Source organism: Ursus maritimus, unplaced genomic scaffold, assembly GCF_017311325.1.
Source record: "Ursus maritimus isolate PB19 unplaced genomic scaffold, ASM1731132v1 scaffold_18, whole genome shotgun sequence".
Classification (NCBI taxonomy): Eukaryota; Metazoa; Chordata; class Mammalia; order Carnivora; family Ursidae; genus Ursus; species Ursus maritimus.
In genome coordinates this window covers 51,386,789-51,404,750 of record NW_024424230.1, presented here as the reverse complement: position 1 = coordinate 51,404,750, position 17,962 = coordinate 51,386,789, and the positions used below count along the sequence as shown (strand labels likewise).

The window sequence follows — 17,962 nt, the reverse complement described above, 5'->3', positions numbered from 1 at the left end:
TTTATGTGGTTGTCTCATTTAGGCCCTACAACAACCCTATGGCATAGGTGATATGATTATCTCTTCCTTATAGATGAGAACACAGAGTGGTTGAGTAACTTGCCCAAGGCCACACATCCTACATTGACAGCCTAGATTGTTCCTTGATGCTTAATGTGACCATGCCATACCCCTTCTTTGATGGAGAATAATAAGTAAAAATTCAAAATGCAAAATTTTCATCAAATTTCATTACACTGTAACCTAATTTAAATCCTAATCCCCAAAATATATAACACTAGGATCTTGTACTCTTTCCCACCCTTTACCTCTTTAGGGTGAGAGTTTCCAAACCTTCCACAACATTTTTAATTTAATCCATGCCTAGTAGCTAACATTACAGTCATTTACTTTACAACCTGTGTGAGTTTAGGCCAAATACTTAATGGTTCCAGTTTCCTCATCTGGAAATTGAGAGTAACAGTCGCTGTCTCACAGGGTATTTTATTACAGGTTGTAGTAAAAATAGGCTGATACGTGGGATGTCTGGGTGGCTCAACTGGTTATGTGTCTGCCCTCGGCTCAGGTCGTGATCCCAGGATCCTGAGAACCTGAGCATCTGGCTCCCTGCTCAGCAGGGACTTTGCTTCTCCCTCTCTCTGTGCCTCCTCCCACCCCTGCTTGTTCTCATTCCCTCTCTCTCTCTCAGATGAATAAATAAAATCTTTTAAAAAAATTGACTGATACAATATATGTAAGGTTCTAAGTGTAATGGGCTCACTAAATATTAGCTCTAGTTGTTATTATTATTCACTTCCTTTCAAATCGAAGTCAGCCAAACATGCTGAAATTTTATTTGCCAAGAGTTTTCTTAATTTTTTTCAGGACAGAGATATAATCACTATGCAATTTCTTGAAACATTTTGAAAGTCGCTCCACAAATATAAATAATCACCTAAATATGTAAGAGTGGTGACATTTGTGCATTTTGGGATCTAAGGGGGTAAAAGTCACAAAGATAAGTTTACATACAATGAGTAAATCTTAGAAGATGACAACACTTTGATGCAAATCAGCTGTCGGTTTAGATAGGTGGGGTGGGGCTCGAAAGCAGAGTGCAATGTCCTCCATCCTTGTCCTTGCGACCCCTGCATCCTTTCTTTCTCCCTTTCTCTATTCATTGAGGATCATGGTTCTTAAGGGCAATAACTATCATGCATCATTGGGCAAAGTTTCATTGGGCAATTTTGCTACTACCCCATATTGTAAAGCTGCAATATCCTACTTTGGCTGATACTCTAAGCCTTTTTCATGACCGGGGTGCAGCCACGTGGAACCAGTTAGAATCCCATTCAGGAAAACATAAACCATACTCAGTTCTCAAACAGAGGCAGTTTGATACACAATGTTGGCTCCACAGGTATGGGAAGGTGGAGAGAGCAATAATGGGATGCATGAAGCAATTACCACATCTAGCACTAAGGGAGTAAAAAGAGAAAGGTGGGGTTCCCAGCATTGAGGAGCTCAGGGGATAGTCCCCAGTACAGCCAGCCTTGGACCACCGCGGCAGGTGTGGTCAGCTGGTGCTGGGACATCCAGGGGAGCGGCACATAAGCAGGAGCACAGCTGCCCTCGCATGCTGGAGCAATGCCCACAGAAGGTGGAAACAGAGAGAAGGCCCCCTCCCCTCCTCCCACCTTCCTTTGTTAGAATATAACTGGAAGCTAGCCAGCAACGAAGCCTGGGGAATGTAGTTTGCAGAGTCCTGGCCCCAGTGCCATAGAGCAGGTGGGTACAGAATATGGCCCTGGAGCTACTAGACAATAAGTAAGTCACCAGAAAAAGGCACTTGGTCCAATAAATAAATAAACCATAAGCATGTATATTAAAAAGCTTGAGATGCATAGGGTGAATTCATAGTCTTAGTTCACTTAGCTCTTAAGTCTTAGAATACTTAACTTGGCATTCTAGTGGGAACATTTCATGGCACTAAATATGATTCTAGAATAACCTGAAGTATGTATTCTGTTTATAATATGGCTCCAAAATTCAAGTTAACTACTTTATCTGGTGCTTTTTCTGGCGGTCTAGTGCTGGGCGGGTCAGGGGAGGGCAACTAGTTGCTTCAGATTTAAAGCAAAGTTGTATGTCTTCTAAAAGTCAAGAGTCATGTTAAGGGTAATTTGTTTTCCTTAAAATTACAAAATAAGTAGTATATGCGTACAGCATTGTTGTAAAGGATTCATACAGTATGAAAGGATACAGTACGAAATATGAAATGCCCCCATCTTTACTTCTGACTCCTACTCCCTTCCCCGAAGGTAGGAGGGGTTTACACCATCGTTTAGTCTCTTAAGAGTAATTTCATGTACAGAGGAGTTTCACGTAGCAGCTTTAGACCTTAAGCTTTCCACCTCCAGATATTAGACTGTGGCTTCCCTCCGTGATCAACGAACTCACGCTGTAGAGCGGCCTCAAAGAGCTTTAAGCTTAATCTTCACATTACCTAAATTGCGGTTGCTTTCTCATTCTTTGAATTAAAAAGAAGAGAAAACTAAGTTATCTGAGATTGCACTCCGAAGATTTACGTACTTATTTCCCTTAATGCTTGTCCAACTGTGCAGAGATACATGGCATGACCCCATGTGAAGGAAGAATCCAACTGCCAAGTTGGGTGAACTATTTCAGAGAATGACACAAACCAAGTGAGTTGTTACTATTAATTAAAAGAGGGCCTTGAGAAATAAAAAGGTCACATCACCTCTGATTCGTAATCAATGGACTTAAACCAATGGAGGAAAGCCATGGAGGTAGTATGAGAAAGAGCCTCTCCTTGGCCAGACTCTAGTCAGGCTGCTCTGAATTCTCTTCCCGCCTAGGCCTTGACTTTTGTACTTGTGTGTCCATCTTTGCATCACTCAGTTTTAGTGAAAATCCTGCTAAGTCAGCTTAGCCAGAATGCCCCAAGACTGGTGTCCGGGCATGTTCCTCATCTGATCATGTTCTCCATCCTCCATCATCCCCCAGCTGATGCCTGACCACCCTGGCCTGCCTTCAACAAGGACCCTGTGAGGTCCCCTCTTATCCCCGATGTCTCCTTTCTATAATCTACCCACTAACATCTTCCCACCCTGCTCTTTGGCTATAAATTCCTACTTTTTCAAGTTGCATTTGGAGTTGAGCCCAAGTCCACTGTGGTCCCTATGCCTATGACAATAGTACCCCTGAATAAAGTGTACCTTGACAATTCTTTAACAAGTGTCATGAATAGTTTTTTCTGTGACAGTACTGTAACAGTCAGACTTTGTAAATTTTATTTTGATGTCCTTGAAATCAGAATCAGTGCATATTCAGGAACAGATTTTTTAGGGGGACTTATCTCAAGTCAAAATTCCAGAGATAATTTTAATGGATTCCAAAAAGAAGAGGTAGTATAGTCATGGTTTCCAACCACTACATATTAAAACTAGAAATTAATGCTAAGCAGATAACAATAGCTTACCATCTAAAAATATTAAAAAATACTCTAAATAACGTTTGGATGAAGGAGGAAATTCAAGATTATCGTGAAATATGGGATGCTTGGGTGGCTCAGTCGTTAAGCGTCTGCCTTCGGCTCAGGTAATGATCCCAGGATCCTGGGATTGAGTCCCACATCGGGCTCCTTGCTTGGTGGGGAGCCTGCTTCTCCCTATCCCTCTGCCACTCCCCCTGCTTGTGCTCTCTTTCTCTCTTTCTGACAAGTAAAGTCTTAAAAAAAAAAAAAGATTATTGTGAAATAAATGACGAGAATTGTATAAATCATCACTATGGGTTGTGGCTCTAGCTATGATCTCAGAAGAATTCATAGCCCTAAGTTCTTCCATAGTTAAGAAAGAAATATTACAATATAAACAAAACATTCAATTCATAAAACTACAAAAGAACAATAAATTGAAAGGAATTATTAATGATGAAAGTAAAGATAAATGCATTGGAAGACAAAAACAGAGCAACAGCAATAAAAACTAAAGTAGAATTAATACATTAAACCAAAATTGGTTCTTTGGGGAAAAAAATAAATAATAAGTCTGAGAGGGAAAACACAAATCAACAATATTAGAAATTACAAAGCCTTTTCATTTTTTTTTTTTTTAAGATTTCATTTATTTATTTGACAGAGAGAGAGACAGCCAGCGAGAGAGGAAACACAAGCAGGGGGAGTGGGAGAGGAAGAAGCAGGCTCCCGGGGCGCCTGGGTAGCGCAGTCGTTAAAGCGTCTGCCTTCGGCTCAGGGCGTGATCCCGGCGTACCGGGATCGAGTCCCACATCGGGCTCCTCCGCTATGAGCCTGCTTCTTCCTCTCCCACTCCCCCTGCTGTGTTCCCTCTCTCGCTGGCTGTCTCTCTGTCACATAAATAAATAAAAAATCTTAAAAAAAAAAAAAAAAAAAAGAAGCAGGCTCCTAGCAGAGGATTCTGATGTGGGGCTCGATCCCAGAACGCTGGGATCACACCCTGAGCCGAAGGCAGACACTTAACGACTGCGCCACCCAGGCGCCCCAAAAATTATAAAAAATTCTTGTGACAATTTTATGCTGGTAAATTTTAAGGTCAAAATAAAATAGACAAATATGTAAATTAGCAATGCTAATGTAAGAGGAAGTATAAAATCTTCCTGGGTGGCTCAGTTGGTTAAGTATCTGCCCTAGGCTCAGGTCCTGGGATCAAGACCTGCATCAGGCTCCTTGCTCAGCGGGGAGTCTGCTTCTCTTCTGCCTGCCATTCCCCCTCTTGTGCTCTCTCTCTCTGACAAATAAATAAATAAAATCTTAAAAAATAAAAAATAAAATCTGGGAGAAGAAATCTAATAACCATAGAATATATTACCCAAAAAAGTAAAAAATATACCTCCCCAAAATGGTAGAGTAGGATAGATTCACAGAGAATTCCCAACATTCAAGAAGCAAATAATTCCTGTTTTAAGTATTTAATAATACTGGAGAGCCTGGATGGCTCAGTCAGTGGAATGTGTGACTCATGATCTCGGGGTTGTGAGTTTGAGCCCCGTGTTAGGTGCAAAGACTACTTTTTAAAGATTTTATTTGGAGAGGGAGAGAGAGTGTGCAAGCACAAGCAGGGGGAGTAGCAGAGAGAGGGAGAAGCAGACTCCCAGCTGAACAGGGAGCTGGATGCAGGACTCGATCCCAGGACCCCAAGACCATGACCGGAGCCAAAGGCAGACATTTAACTGACTGAGCCACCCAGGAGTCCCGAGATAACTTTTTAAAAAATAAAATCTTAAAAGAAAAGTATTTAATAATACAAGAAGAGACGTCAAGATTCTCAATATATTTTATCAAACAAACATAACTCTGATACTCAAACTTGGAAGAGCACAAGATAAAAATTATTAGAAAATGCTTATAAATACAGATGCAAAAATTCTAACTAAATTTGAGAATATATCCAAATACATATTTTTAAAAATAATATACCACTACCAAATAGTGCATGTTATAGAAATTCAAAGTTATTTTAGCTGTAGGGGGGGAAATATGATATCACAATACATGCTAAGAAATATAGTATTCAATAAAATTCAGAAGGCATTCCAACTGTTAACAGGATAAAAAAAATCTATAAGAAACCTAATTAAACATATTTAAAGGTGAAATGGTAGAGACATTCTAATTGGATTCAGAAACTAGAAATAGATGCCTATTTTCACAGATTGATTCAGTACTATTTGCCCTTATTAGCCAATACACAAAGCAAGAAAGTGAAATGTGGTCTAAACTTTCCAAAGAAAGAGTAAAATTGCTTTTATTTGTGGATAACATGCATGTCTATAGAAAATCTAATGGAAACCACTGAATAATGATTAGAATTCACTACAGTCAAAGAATACAATATAAATACAGGGAAATCAATAATGTTTCTGTATATTATTAATAAACAGAAAATGTAATGGAGCAAAACAAGTCCATTCACATTAGTAACAAAACCTGTAACAGGATTGAGCTTCACAAAGAATAATCAATACCTATCTGAAAATAATGTAAAAACTTCCCTTATATAAAACATAATCTGAATAAGTGGAAAACTATTCAATATTCCTGCACAGGAATACTCCATAGTATAAAGATAGCAATTCTCTCAAAAGTTATATATTGAATTAAATAAACTGAAAGAAACTGTAATAAAAATTCCAATGCGATTTTTTTTTTTTTTTTTTTTTAGATTTTATTTATTGATTTGACAGACAGCAAGAGAGGGAACACAAGCAGAGGGAATGGGAGAGGGAGAAGCGGGCTTCCCGCCGAGCAGGGTGCCCAATGCACGGCTTGATACCAGGACCCTAGGACCATGACCTGAGCCAAAGGCAGACGCTTATTGACTGAGCCTCCCAGGCACCCCTCCAATGTGATTTGTATCACTAGATAGAAGCTGGAAGGAGAGGGGCGCCTGGGTGGCACAGCGGTTAAAGCGTCTGCCTTCGGCTCAGGGCGTGATCCCGGCGTTCCGGGTTCGAGCCCCACATCAGGCTCCTCCTCTATGAGCCTGCTTCTTCCTCTCCCACTCCCCCTGCTTGTGTTCCCTCTCTCGCTAGCTGTCTCTATCTCTGTCAAATAAATAAATAAAAAATCTTTAAAAAAAAAAAAAAGAAGCTGGAAGGAGGGATTTGACAATTTATTTAGAAATTAATATTCCAGAATAACCTAGAAATTTGAAAAATTACATTAAAAAAGAATTACAGGAGGAGTCATGCCGTAGAAAATATCAAGATTTACTACAAAATTATATTAGGGAAAAAAATGGGAGAATAATAAGACCAGAAGATTAGGAGACCAAAAACGGGGCTATATACACGGGAATGTATGGGTGAAGTTTGGTAGAACATAAAGTTGGCATCTCAAATAAAAAAAAAATTGAATTATGGGACGCCTGGGTGGCTCAGTCGTTAAGCGTCTGCCTTCGGCTCAGGGTGTGATCCTGGCGTTCTGGGATCGAGCCCCACATCAGGCTCCTCTGCTGGGAGCCTGCTTCTTCCTCTCCCACTCCCCCTGCTTGTGTTCCCGCTCTTGCTGGCTGTCTCTCTCTCTGTCAAATGAATAAATAAAATCTTAAAAAAAAAAAAATTGAATTAGTTAATAAAAGGAGCCAGAACAATTGGTGATCCATGTAGGGAAAATATGTTAAATCTCTACTTTGTTTCTTTTCTTTTTTTTTTTTTAAGATTTTATTTATTTATTTATTTTAAAGATTTTATTTATTTATTCGACAGAGATAGAGACAGCCAGCGAGAAGGGAACACAAGCAGGGGGAGTGGGAGAGGAAGAAGCAGGCTCATAGTGGAGGAGCCTGATGTGGGGCTCGATCCCAGAATGCCGGGATCACGCCCTGAGCCGAAGGCAGACGTCTGCTGAATGACTGTGCCACCCAGATGCCCCTCTACTTTGTTTCTTAAGCACAAACATTTCAAGACAGTGGATTTAAGAAATAAATATGAAAAAGAAAAATGAAAGCATAAAAGTAAATACAAGAGAACTTTAAAAAAATATGCTGAGGGTAAAGAATGCCATTCCAAACCATATTAGATTTCACCACATAAGGATTTTAGGATTCTATGAAGGGCAAAGTTTAAAACACAAATAATAGGGACACCTGGCTGGTTCAAGTGATAGACCATAGGGCTGTTGATCTCAGGGTTATGAGCTTGAGCCTCATGTTGGATGCAGACATTACCTAAAAATAAAAAATTTTTTTAAAGATTTATTTATTTATTTATTTGTGAGAGACAGAGCTTGAGTGCAGGGGGAGGGGCAGAGGGAGAGGGAGAAAGAAATTTAAGCAGCCTTCCCGCTGAGAGCAGAGCCTGATGTGGGACTTGATCCCACAATCCTGAGATCATGACCCAAGCCGAAACCAAGAGTTGGAAGCCTAACCAACTGTGCCACCCAGGCGCCACTAAAAATAAAATCTTAAAATAAGGGAAAAAAAGCAAATGATAAACTGAGAGGAAATATTTTTAGTATATATAACCAAGAAGAAAATAAAAAATAATTCAATGGGATAAAAACACAAAAACAAGCAAAGGATATAATAGGCAATTTACAGATAGAAGTACAAGAGGCCAATAAATATTCTTCACCTGTGATACTAGCAAAAATTTTAAAGTTTGCCATATTTAGTATTGGTGAGTGTATAGGAAAATGGAAATTCCCATACATCAATTACGGCAGGATGATAAATGCTTTGAAAAGCAGTTTGGCAACATCCCTTACTGTTGAACACATTCAGTATCTTTCCATCTAACATTTTGACTTCTAAGGATTTTTCCCACATAACATTTGCGCAATTTTTCTAATTATTCTAAATTGCTCTGATACATGTGCAATATTAATTGTAATACTAGATAATAGCAACAAAGAGAAAATTACCCTGATGCCCTTGTTGCTTACACAGTCATTAAAAGGAATATTTATGTAGGGAACAAAAGGATTAAGATAGATCTATATCTACATACACAATAAAATATCCAAATGATAACAGTGTTAATGAATAAAGCAAATTGCAGAAAATGTAAATATAGTGTAACTTCATCTGTGTACATTAAATACTAATAATCATTTACATATATATTATACATATTAATAGACGGACAAATGTGCTGCAAAGGCTTGAAAGTGATCCTTGGGGGGCTTTATCTTTCTACAGTTTATATTTATGTACTTTAATTTCATAGAACTTACATTAAATTGCTTTTATATTTAGAAAAAATAATTTATTAAATATGCAGAAAAAAAGAGGAAAAAATCTAATTGCTCTGAATAGTCGTAACATTTATTTCAAATTTAGGTTCGTCACATAGGCTACCATTTAAATATAGATACATTTTCCATGTGAACTGTAGTCTGTACACACACAGCTATTTAGGAACCATGGCATGGTATTCAAAGTCAATTTCTTAGTTTAAGGTGGAAAGATGAAAATACTATATAGTTTATCTTAAAAAAATAGTACCTAAATCTCTCAATATCAACAATTCTAACTACAATAAATGAAATTTCTTCCTTCTTTTGTATTTCGTTATCTGCAAATTCAAAACTTCCAAGAACCTATTTCCAATGCAGTGAGTGCTCCTTTCTAATATAGTGCTCATAGGTAAGCACATGGCACATACTCACAGGTCTATGGAGCAACCATAGACATTTATCTTAAGAGTGAATAAAATTTCATTTTACTAAGATCAGCAGAGTCAAAGCACATGCTAACAGTGTAGTGATGGCCCTCATCAAATACACAAATATTGAACAAAAAGGGTACAAATCACCAAACATTCCAGTAGTACTGCAGATGTTTCTGTTAAATGTGACATTGGTTTTTCAAGAAAGATGACTAAAATGGGGCACCTCTACCTATTTGGTTATTTCCTCAGGTGGATGATGCTGAAGAGCCTGACAAAACAGGGGAAAATAAAGCACCCAGTAAGTTCCAGTCCGTAGGAGTGCAAGTAGAAGAAGAGAAGTGGTGAGTCCATTTGCATTTGTCCTCTTTCGTCTTGATATTGGCAAGTATGGTACTAGTATTTTCCCCTGACATAAACCTACAAGATTCAATGATATTTGCCATTAACTTTGGAAGCATTTAGCTGATCCCCTCCTCTACTTTAATACTGGAGACCACTCAATTTAAGCTTTTGCTAGAATCTTAGAGTAAGCACATCACATCCACATCCACATAAACACTGTATGCAGTACTGTTGTGTTGCCAAACCATTCTTCAAAAAACTTCCCCATTTTGGACGGTAGACTTTTTAAGAAAAGAGGACTTATTCCTATTTTTATTCTTGTACTTAATTGTGTCTGGTGTTTAGTATGCACTCAATGATGAAGGAAGGAAGGAAGGAGAAGATCTATCATTATCTTGAATCATCAGTTCCTTTAGATTTCTGCTTAAAATAATCTTACTCTAGAGTCTTAATATCTAGAATTGGGAAATTTTAGAGTTTCAGAAACTAGAAGGAACTTCTGAGGTCCCTACATTCATTTTATGAATGAGAACTTGATCCAGAGATGTATGTGAGTTTCTCAATCAAACTGTGAGGTACATGATGGGTGGAACTGTGTTTTATTGATAGTAGTACTCCCAGATTCTAGAACTGTGTTTTCACATACTAAGTATACAATATATATTGGTGAATGAAATAGAACTGCAGTTACAGTAGGAGAAATAGCTCTGTATTATAAAGCAGACTATCATTTCAACTTTGCCACTAACTTTCTGTGTGTTGATTAGAAGGAATCAGTTGGATGTCATCCATCCATCCATCCATCCATCTATCCATCCAATAAATATCTATGGATTGCCTCCTACATGCAAGGCTACATGCAATATAAACTAAGTATCTGGAAAAAGGTTATGCATCAATTTATGGAAGGGGTGCAATTTTAGAGCCTTCTGGTATTGACAGTGCACTTGTACCTAACAGGTTTTCAATATATGTATATATAATATTTTCTATAATTTCATATAATTATACAATGTTGGAAGCCCAGAAAATCAATACAACCATTCTGGAAACTAATATGACAAAAGTCGGCAATAATTATATATGTATCCATACCCATTGACCCTATAAACACATTCATGGAGCTTTCCTGAATGAAATTACTCAAAGGAAGGGAAACAATTGCAGAACATTATCTATCATTGTAGAAGAAAAATAATAATTATCAAATGTCAAACATTGTGAGAATAGTTTTGTAAATTTTAGCACATCACCAAGGTAGAAATAAATAGCTATTAAATGTATTTTGCAAAGAAGATACAGAAACATGGGGAAATCCATGAACGACCTCGTGGTAAGAAAACATATTTTTCCTTTCCCCACTGGACCAATCTGCTTGTTTTCCTCCATAGCGTGGTGGTTAAAAGCACAGACTCTTGAGCCAGAACACCTAGATTCAATCCTGGTTCTACCGTATGCCAGGTGGGACCCTTGATCAAATTAATAAATAGCTTTGTGTCTTGGTTTCCTTATATGTAAAAAGGGGGATAATAGGTGGTTTCTGGTCCAGCATGCGAGGAATTTAGACGTTGTCACTCTGTCCTAATAAGTAAAAAGGTAACAAACTAAAAAATCAACAATTCTTCAGTCAGAGAAGTGAGGGCACAGGGCAAACCACTGCCCCCAAAACTGAAGAGACAGACATACAGATACAGAAAAAAACAGAGTAGAAATCCACAAGCAAAAACCTCCATGGGAAGCAGTGCCAGGGTAGGAACACCTAAACTGTATTGACAAATTGCTAGAGGTTCAGTGAGGACAAGCCTGAGAGTGAAATACTTCAGGGGGACCCAGTAATGGGGGGAAGGGGGTGTCTCCACAGTTTTGTAAGTTACCTCCAGGAGGTTACCAAGCCCTCACAGTGAATACCAAAGAAAACTCCCCTGGTGCTTCTAGCAGAGAGAGGAGGAAGGAAACTATCTTGAAATATGCCAGAGCATTCTAAACAAGATCTGCCCTCAGGAGAAACTATTTTACCAGAGCCTAACCTGCTGGAGTATTATCAGAGTTCAAACTACCTGAGGGAATGGAAATACCCAACTCCAGCTCCCTCTAGCCTTACATGTAGAAGTGGAACACCCAACCCCTGCCTCCCTAGCCATTCTGCCTTTACACAGGGTGGAGAGAAACTGAAAAGCACTATTGAAGTTCATGGTCCACGGGTGCAGGTTTACCAAAAGATCTCCTAATCAATCAGAATGCTTCCCCTCCCCCACACCTAACCACCACATTACTAAAGGCCTATTCACTACAGTTTATTTATTTATTTTTAAAGATTTTATTTATTTATTCAACAGAGATAGAGACAGCCAGCGAGAGAGGGAACACAAGCAGGAGGAGTGGGAGAGGAAGAAGCAGGCTCATAGCAGAGGAGCCTGATGTGGGGCTCGATCCCACAACACCAGGATCACACCCTGAGCCGAAGGCTGACGCTTAACCGCTGTGCCACCCAGGCGCCCCTCACTACAGTTTATTTTACCCAGGACACCATGTATACTTTTCAACAATAATTTACAAAGCACACTAAAAGGTAAAAAGCACAGTTCAGGGGCGCCTGGGTGGCACAGTCGTTAAGCGTCTGCCTTCCGCTCAGAGCGTGATCCCGGTGCTCTGGGATCCAGCCCTACGTCAGGCTTCTCCGCTGGGGGCCTGCTTCTTCCTCTCCCACTCCCCCTGCTTGTGTTCCCTCTCTCGCTGGCTGTCTCTCTCTGTCAAGTACATAAATAAAATCTTAAAAAAAAAAAAAAAAGCACAGTTCAGAGTGACCGAACAAACATCAGAACCAGAATCAGATATGGCAGGACAATTAGAATTATCAGACCAGGAATTTTTTTAAACTATGATTAATATGCTAAGTGCTTTGATGGAAAAAGTAAACAGCATGTAAGAACAGATGGAAAATGGAAGCAAAGAGATGGGAAGTCTAAGAAAGAATAAACAAGACTTGCTAGGGATCAAAAACACTGTAACAGAAAGGAAGACTGCCTTTGATGGGCTCATTAGTAGACTAGACACAGCTGAGCAAAGAATCTCTGAGCTTGAGGGTAAAATAATAGAAACTTCCAACACTAAAAAGCAAAGAGAAACAAACTGGAAAAACAAAACAAAACAAACAAAACACCAAAAACAAAAACCAGGATTTCCAAAAACTACGGGACAATTATAGAAGAAATAACACATGCATAATAGGAATACCAGAAGGAAAAGAAAGAAAGGAAAAAGAAGCAAATATTTAAAGAAACAGTAACTGATAATGTCCCCCAAATTAATGTCTGACACCAAACCACAGATCCAGATCTTAGAAAAGATCTAGCAGGATAGATGTCCAATACACTACACCTAGAGATATCATATTTATGGAAAACCAAAAGGAGAAAGTCCTGAAAGGAACAAAAGAAGAAAAAAAAAACACCTTTCCTATAGTGGGGCAAAGACAAGAATGAATGTGACTTTTCTTCAAAAAACATGCAAGTTGGGGCGTCTGGGTGGCTCAGTCATTAAACCTCTGTCTTCGGCTCAGGGCATGATCCCAGAGTCCTGGGATCAAGCCCTGTATTGGGCTCCTCTGCTGGGAGCCTGCTTCTTCCTCTCCCACTTCCCCTGCTTGTGTTCGCTCTGTCGCTGGCTGTCTCTCTCTCTCTGTCAAATAGATAAAATCTTTAAAAAAAAAAAAAGCATGCAAGTAAGAAAAGAGTGGAAGAAAATATTAAATATTTGAAGGGAAAAAAGCCCACCAACCTAGAATTCTGTACTCTAAAATTATCCTTCAAAAGTGAAGGAGAAATAAAGGCAAACAAATATTGAAGAAATTTGTTGTCAGTAGACTGCCTTGTGAGAAATGTTAAAAAGTTCTTAGGGGCACCCACCTGACTCAGTTGGGGAAGCACACAACTCTTGCTCTCAGGGTCAGGAGTTCAAGCCCCATGTTGGGCACAGAGATTACTTAAAAATAAACAAACAAATTAAAAAAAAAAAAAACATCTTCAGAGAAAAGGAAAATGATATAGGCCAGAAATAAATCCACATAAAGAAAGGAAGAGTCTATAAAAGAAGAAGAGCATCTGAGAAAGAACAAGTGAAGGCAGAATAAAGACTTATTTTTCTTATTCTTTTTTCTTCGTGTCTTTTATCTCATAAGTTTCCCAACAAACCAGTGAGAACTCTCAACTCAAACACAGAGCTTGTCCAAAACCAAAGAGTTAATAAGACAGAGAAGGCTAACTTGGAATCCCAGTGTCCACACCCATGCTCTGACATGTTTGTGACCCCCCCTTAGAAGAGGCCTAAGTTGTATGAGTGACTTGATCCAGAGGATGCGTTCTGTCCTCAAGTTCAAATGATGGAGACATCTGGAGATGCGGAGAGCTCTGTTCCAAAGGTGCCTTATAGTTCATTCTTTTTCAGCTTGAAAGGCTGTGGGAACTACTTGAACTAACATAGCCTTTCTTTGAAAGCTAATCATCACTAACTGCTATGAAATCAGTTAATTGTAATTAAGTCCTCATTAATGTACAATTAAGATGCTTGCCACTCCATACGTAGCCAATAACCAGAAATCAATGAGAACATAGCTGATGAGCCTTTCCAAACCTCCAGGGTCAGGATTAGGTACCTCTATCTGAAACTTGTCAAAATGCTCCAGGAACCTGGTCCATAGTCTTTTTCAAAAATATAATGAGGAGCTTTGCAGGTATGTGTATATAGCCTGTTTTCCATACATATGGAAGCAATAGAAACATGTTAAGAACTCAAAGCATTTCTGCTACAACAGACTTCAGAATAATGGGAAGGCCCAGAGGGCTGCAGCCTGGGCTGGTCCTTAGACACCATCTTATCCCTCAGGCTCACAGAGAAGTGTCTTATCCCAACTTACAGAGCAACCTGGTATTGAAACTACGAGGCAGCTGCAGCTCCACATTTCAAGTCTCATACCCTTTCTGCTCCATTCTGCTAACATTCAGATGTACTGTCGGAAGTCAAAGGAGATATATATCTGCTTATATGTAAGTGGATTCAATAACAGCAACAATACAAAGGATGAGAGGGAGGAATTAAGATTATTTCATTACATGGACTGAACCACTCCTGAAGTTATTTGAAAGCAGACTTGGGTGAGTTGTAGAATGTACAGTGCAAACTCTAGGGCAACCACTAAAAAGAGTAAAAAAAGAAACACAGTTGAGCCTTGAACAACACGGGTTTGAACTGTGCAGGTCCACTCACGTGCAGATTTTTTTACAGTTTAGCATTGTCCAGTGCATTTTCTCTTCCTGATGATTTTCTTAGTAACATTTTCTTTTCTCTAACTTACTTGATTATAAGAATACAGTATACAATAGGTATAACATACAAAATATAGACACAATCCATGAAAAAAAAAGTAATTGGTAAACTCTGGACTTCATTAAAGTTTAAAGCTTCTGCCCTGTGAAAGACAGCGTCCTGAGAATGAGAAGGTAAGCCACACATTGGGAGAAAATACGTGCAAAAGACACATCTAATAAAGGGCTGCTATCCAAAATATACAAAGAACTCTTAAAACTCAGTAATTAGAAAGCAAACAACCTGATTTTTAAAATGGGCAAAAGACCTTAACAGACACCTCCCCAAAGAAGATACATAAATGGCAAGTAAGCATATAAAAAGATGTTCAACATCATATATCATTAGGGAACTGAAAATTAAAACAACAATGAAATACCACTACTCACGTGTTAGAATGCCCAAAATCCAAAACACTGGCAATACCAAGTGCTGGTAAGGTACCATAAGTCTCATTCATTGCTGGTGGGAATGCAAAATGGTCCAGCCACTTTCGGAAAACAGTTCAGCAAATTCTTACAAAACTAAACATATTCTTACCATACAATCCAACAATCACACTCCTTGGTATTTACCAAAGGAGTTGAAAATGTATATTCACACAAAAGCCTGCACTCAGATAGTGACAGCAGCTTTATTCCTAACTGCGAAACTTGGAAGCAACCAAGACATCCTTCTGTAAGTGAATGAGTAAATAGGCTGCAGCACAGCCAGACAATGGAGTTTTATTCAGCATTAAAAAAGAAATAAGCTATCTGGCCACAAAAAGACATGGAGGAAACTTGAATGAATATTACTAAGCAAAAGAAGCCAATCTGAAAAGACTATGTACTGTGTGATTCCAACTACCTTCTGGAAAGGGCAAATCTATTGAGATAGTAAAAATAATGATTAAGAGAGGGAAAGGAATGAATAGGCAGAGCACAGAGGATTTTGAGGCCAGTGAAACTACTCTGTATATTATATCATAGTGAATGCATGTCATTATCCATCTGCCTAAACCCAAAGAACGTACCCCACCAATGCGAACCCTAATGCAAACTATAGACTTGGATGGTACTGATGTGTCAATACAGGTTCAGCACTGCAACAAACGTACCACTCTAGTGAGGGATGCTGATAAAGGGGAGATGGGGCGGTGGGGGAAGGGGCAGAGGGTACATAAGAAATCACTGTACTTTCTGTTCGATTTTGCTGTGAATCTAAAACTGCTCGAAAAAATAAAGTGTTGGCTTAGGGTGTGTGGTTTAATATACATGAAACTATTAGAAAGATACCTGACATATAGGAAGCACTGTATAAGTGTTTCCTATTCTATTATGTACCCAAACAGAATCTCTCTAAAGATCAAAGTCTCAAGAAAGCAATAATACCACCTTTTCTGAAACAATAAGAGAAAATTATCTCAACTTTGAAATTCTACTTCAAACATTTCCCCTGCAGTCAACTATTCTGTTTTAATCAAATAAACACCCTAATATGTATCTATCTACAGGAATGCTAAATACTGCATTCTTTGGACACACCTAATAACAACCCCAAAACTTCGAATGAGCCACTTTTACCGTGTTTTGAAAAAGTTGAACATTTAATGAATTACTGAAGTTTGTAGGATGGTCAGTTTCTCAGTACTTTGAATGGTTTTTTCAGGCATCTCCCAAAAGGGCTGGCAACCCCAATTTTCCTGGTTAATTTTTCAAAACATACCCTTCCTCAAAGGTCACTTTATAGTTAACTGCTGTAAAGTAAATAAGCATTTAAATTGATGTTAATGATTGTTTTCAACTTCTCCAAAAGAAATCCATTGTCAAACAGGGATTACTTACTTCTGTCTCTAATTAGGATTCTTTTTTACAATTCTGCTGGTAGTAATTCATTTAAATAGGATCTTAAAAAGCAAAATTGGGCAGATGAGATTATCTAATGACAGTTACGGGAATTTTTTTTTTAATTATCTGGTGCTAAGTTGTTTTCACATTGAATGGCTAGTACGATTCATCTCTTCCTTTCCCAAATAGACAGACTGATAAACAACTGTAACCTAACAAAAAGTGAGAGAAAGGAAACAGAGCCAGCGAAAGAAAGAGATCATACAAAGAGAGGAAGATTAACTAAGACTTTGTAAGAGGCCAAGAAACTCATTATCACCTTTTGAATCCACCACAATTTAGGAACCAAAACTAACGCACTGAAGTCCACCCGGCTGATTTGTCTATGAAGGGGTAGACTTTTAAATCTAGGTGTTCTGCAGTGCTACAAATTTTAAAAAAAAGGAATAAGTTAATAACTCATTAGTAAAATGTACTAAGTAACCAATCTGCTCCAAAAAAGGAATCTAAATGGAGTATTCTAAAAATGTCCCTGGTGAATTTGCAGATGGCCATGAGGTCCTCAAAATGCCATCCATAGCAGATGTGCCACATCCCTTCTCCAGGGATACCTTGTGGTGGGGACCATGCTTTGAGGAATGCTGTCTAAAGGTCACTGGTTTAAATGCCATGACAGCACCAAACCAGGGATAACGAATGCATGCAACAAGACTGCTTCTCTTGAGCCAGTGAAGAAATTCCTCACCTCCATCAAACATTAGCTGTCTTTCCCCAATTCCCGTTTCAAGGGTCAGATAGCGGCCCCCCGCTGGATAGGATCCACACAGCATACAGTATTAGCTGATATGCGGGACTGAGCAATTCCAAGCAAAGCCTGCATATCTTGCCAACAGCTCCCGCTCTGTGGCTGCTCTGTATCCCAATGCCTCCTAGCACCCTGTTTCCATTCTCTCTCATCCTTCTGACTGCTCCCCAGGAATTTGCATGAGGTCTTCTTGTCTTTCGAGCTGATAATTAGCAAATCCAGTAAACCAATCCTTCCTATTTACTAAGGTGAGAAAGCTAAGAGGCTCCCAGGGATCTCCCCTTTCCTTCCCAGTAACAATTTTATGTTAACCATGGCTCATACAAGGCTTTTTTTTTTTTTTTTTAACACTTTCTTACATGATCCCACTAGTGACTCTAAGAGCGGACACAAAAACAGGAAGACTATATTTATTTTCATTATAAAAGTGGTATGCAAATTTACTTGGAAGAAAACATAAAGCAGCATGTGGACA

General features: G+C 38.8%; 1 protein-coding gene across 1 annotated transcript in view; it reads left to right on the top strand.

Moving 5' to 3' along the window:
* DLGAP1 (DLG associated protein 1) overlaps nt 1-17,962 on the top strand; it is a 306,180-nt gene that overhangs the window by 248,072 nt on the left and 40,146 nt on the right. The window contains exon 6 of the mRNA XM_040632694.1: nt 9,400-9,491. Within this exon, the coding sequence (XP_040488628.1) occupies nt 9,400-9,491 (92 nt within the window). The remainder of the gene's footprint in view (nt 1-9,399; nt 9,492-17,962) is intronic.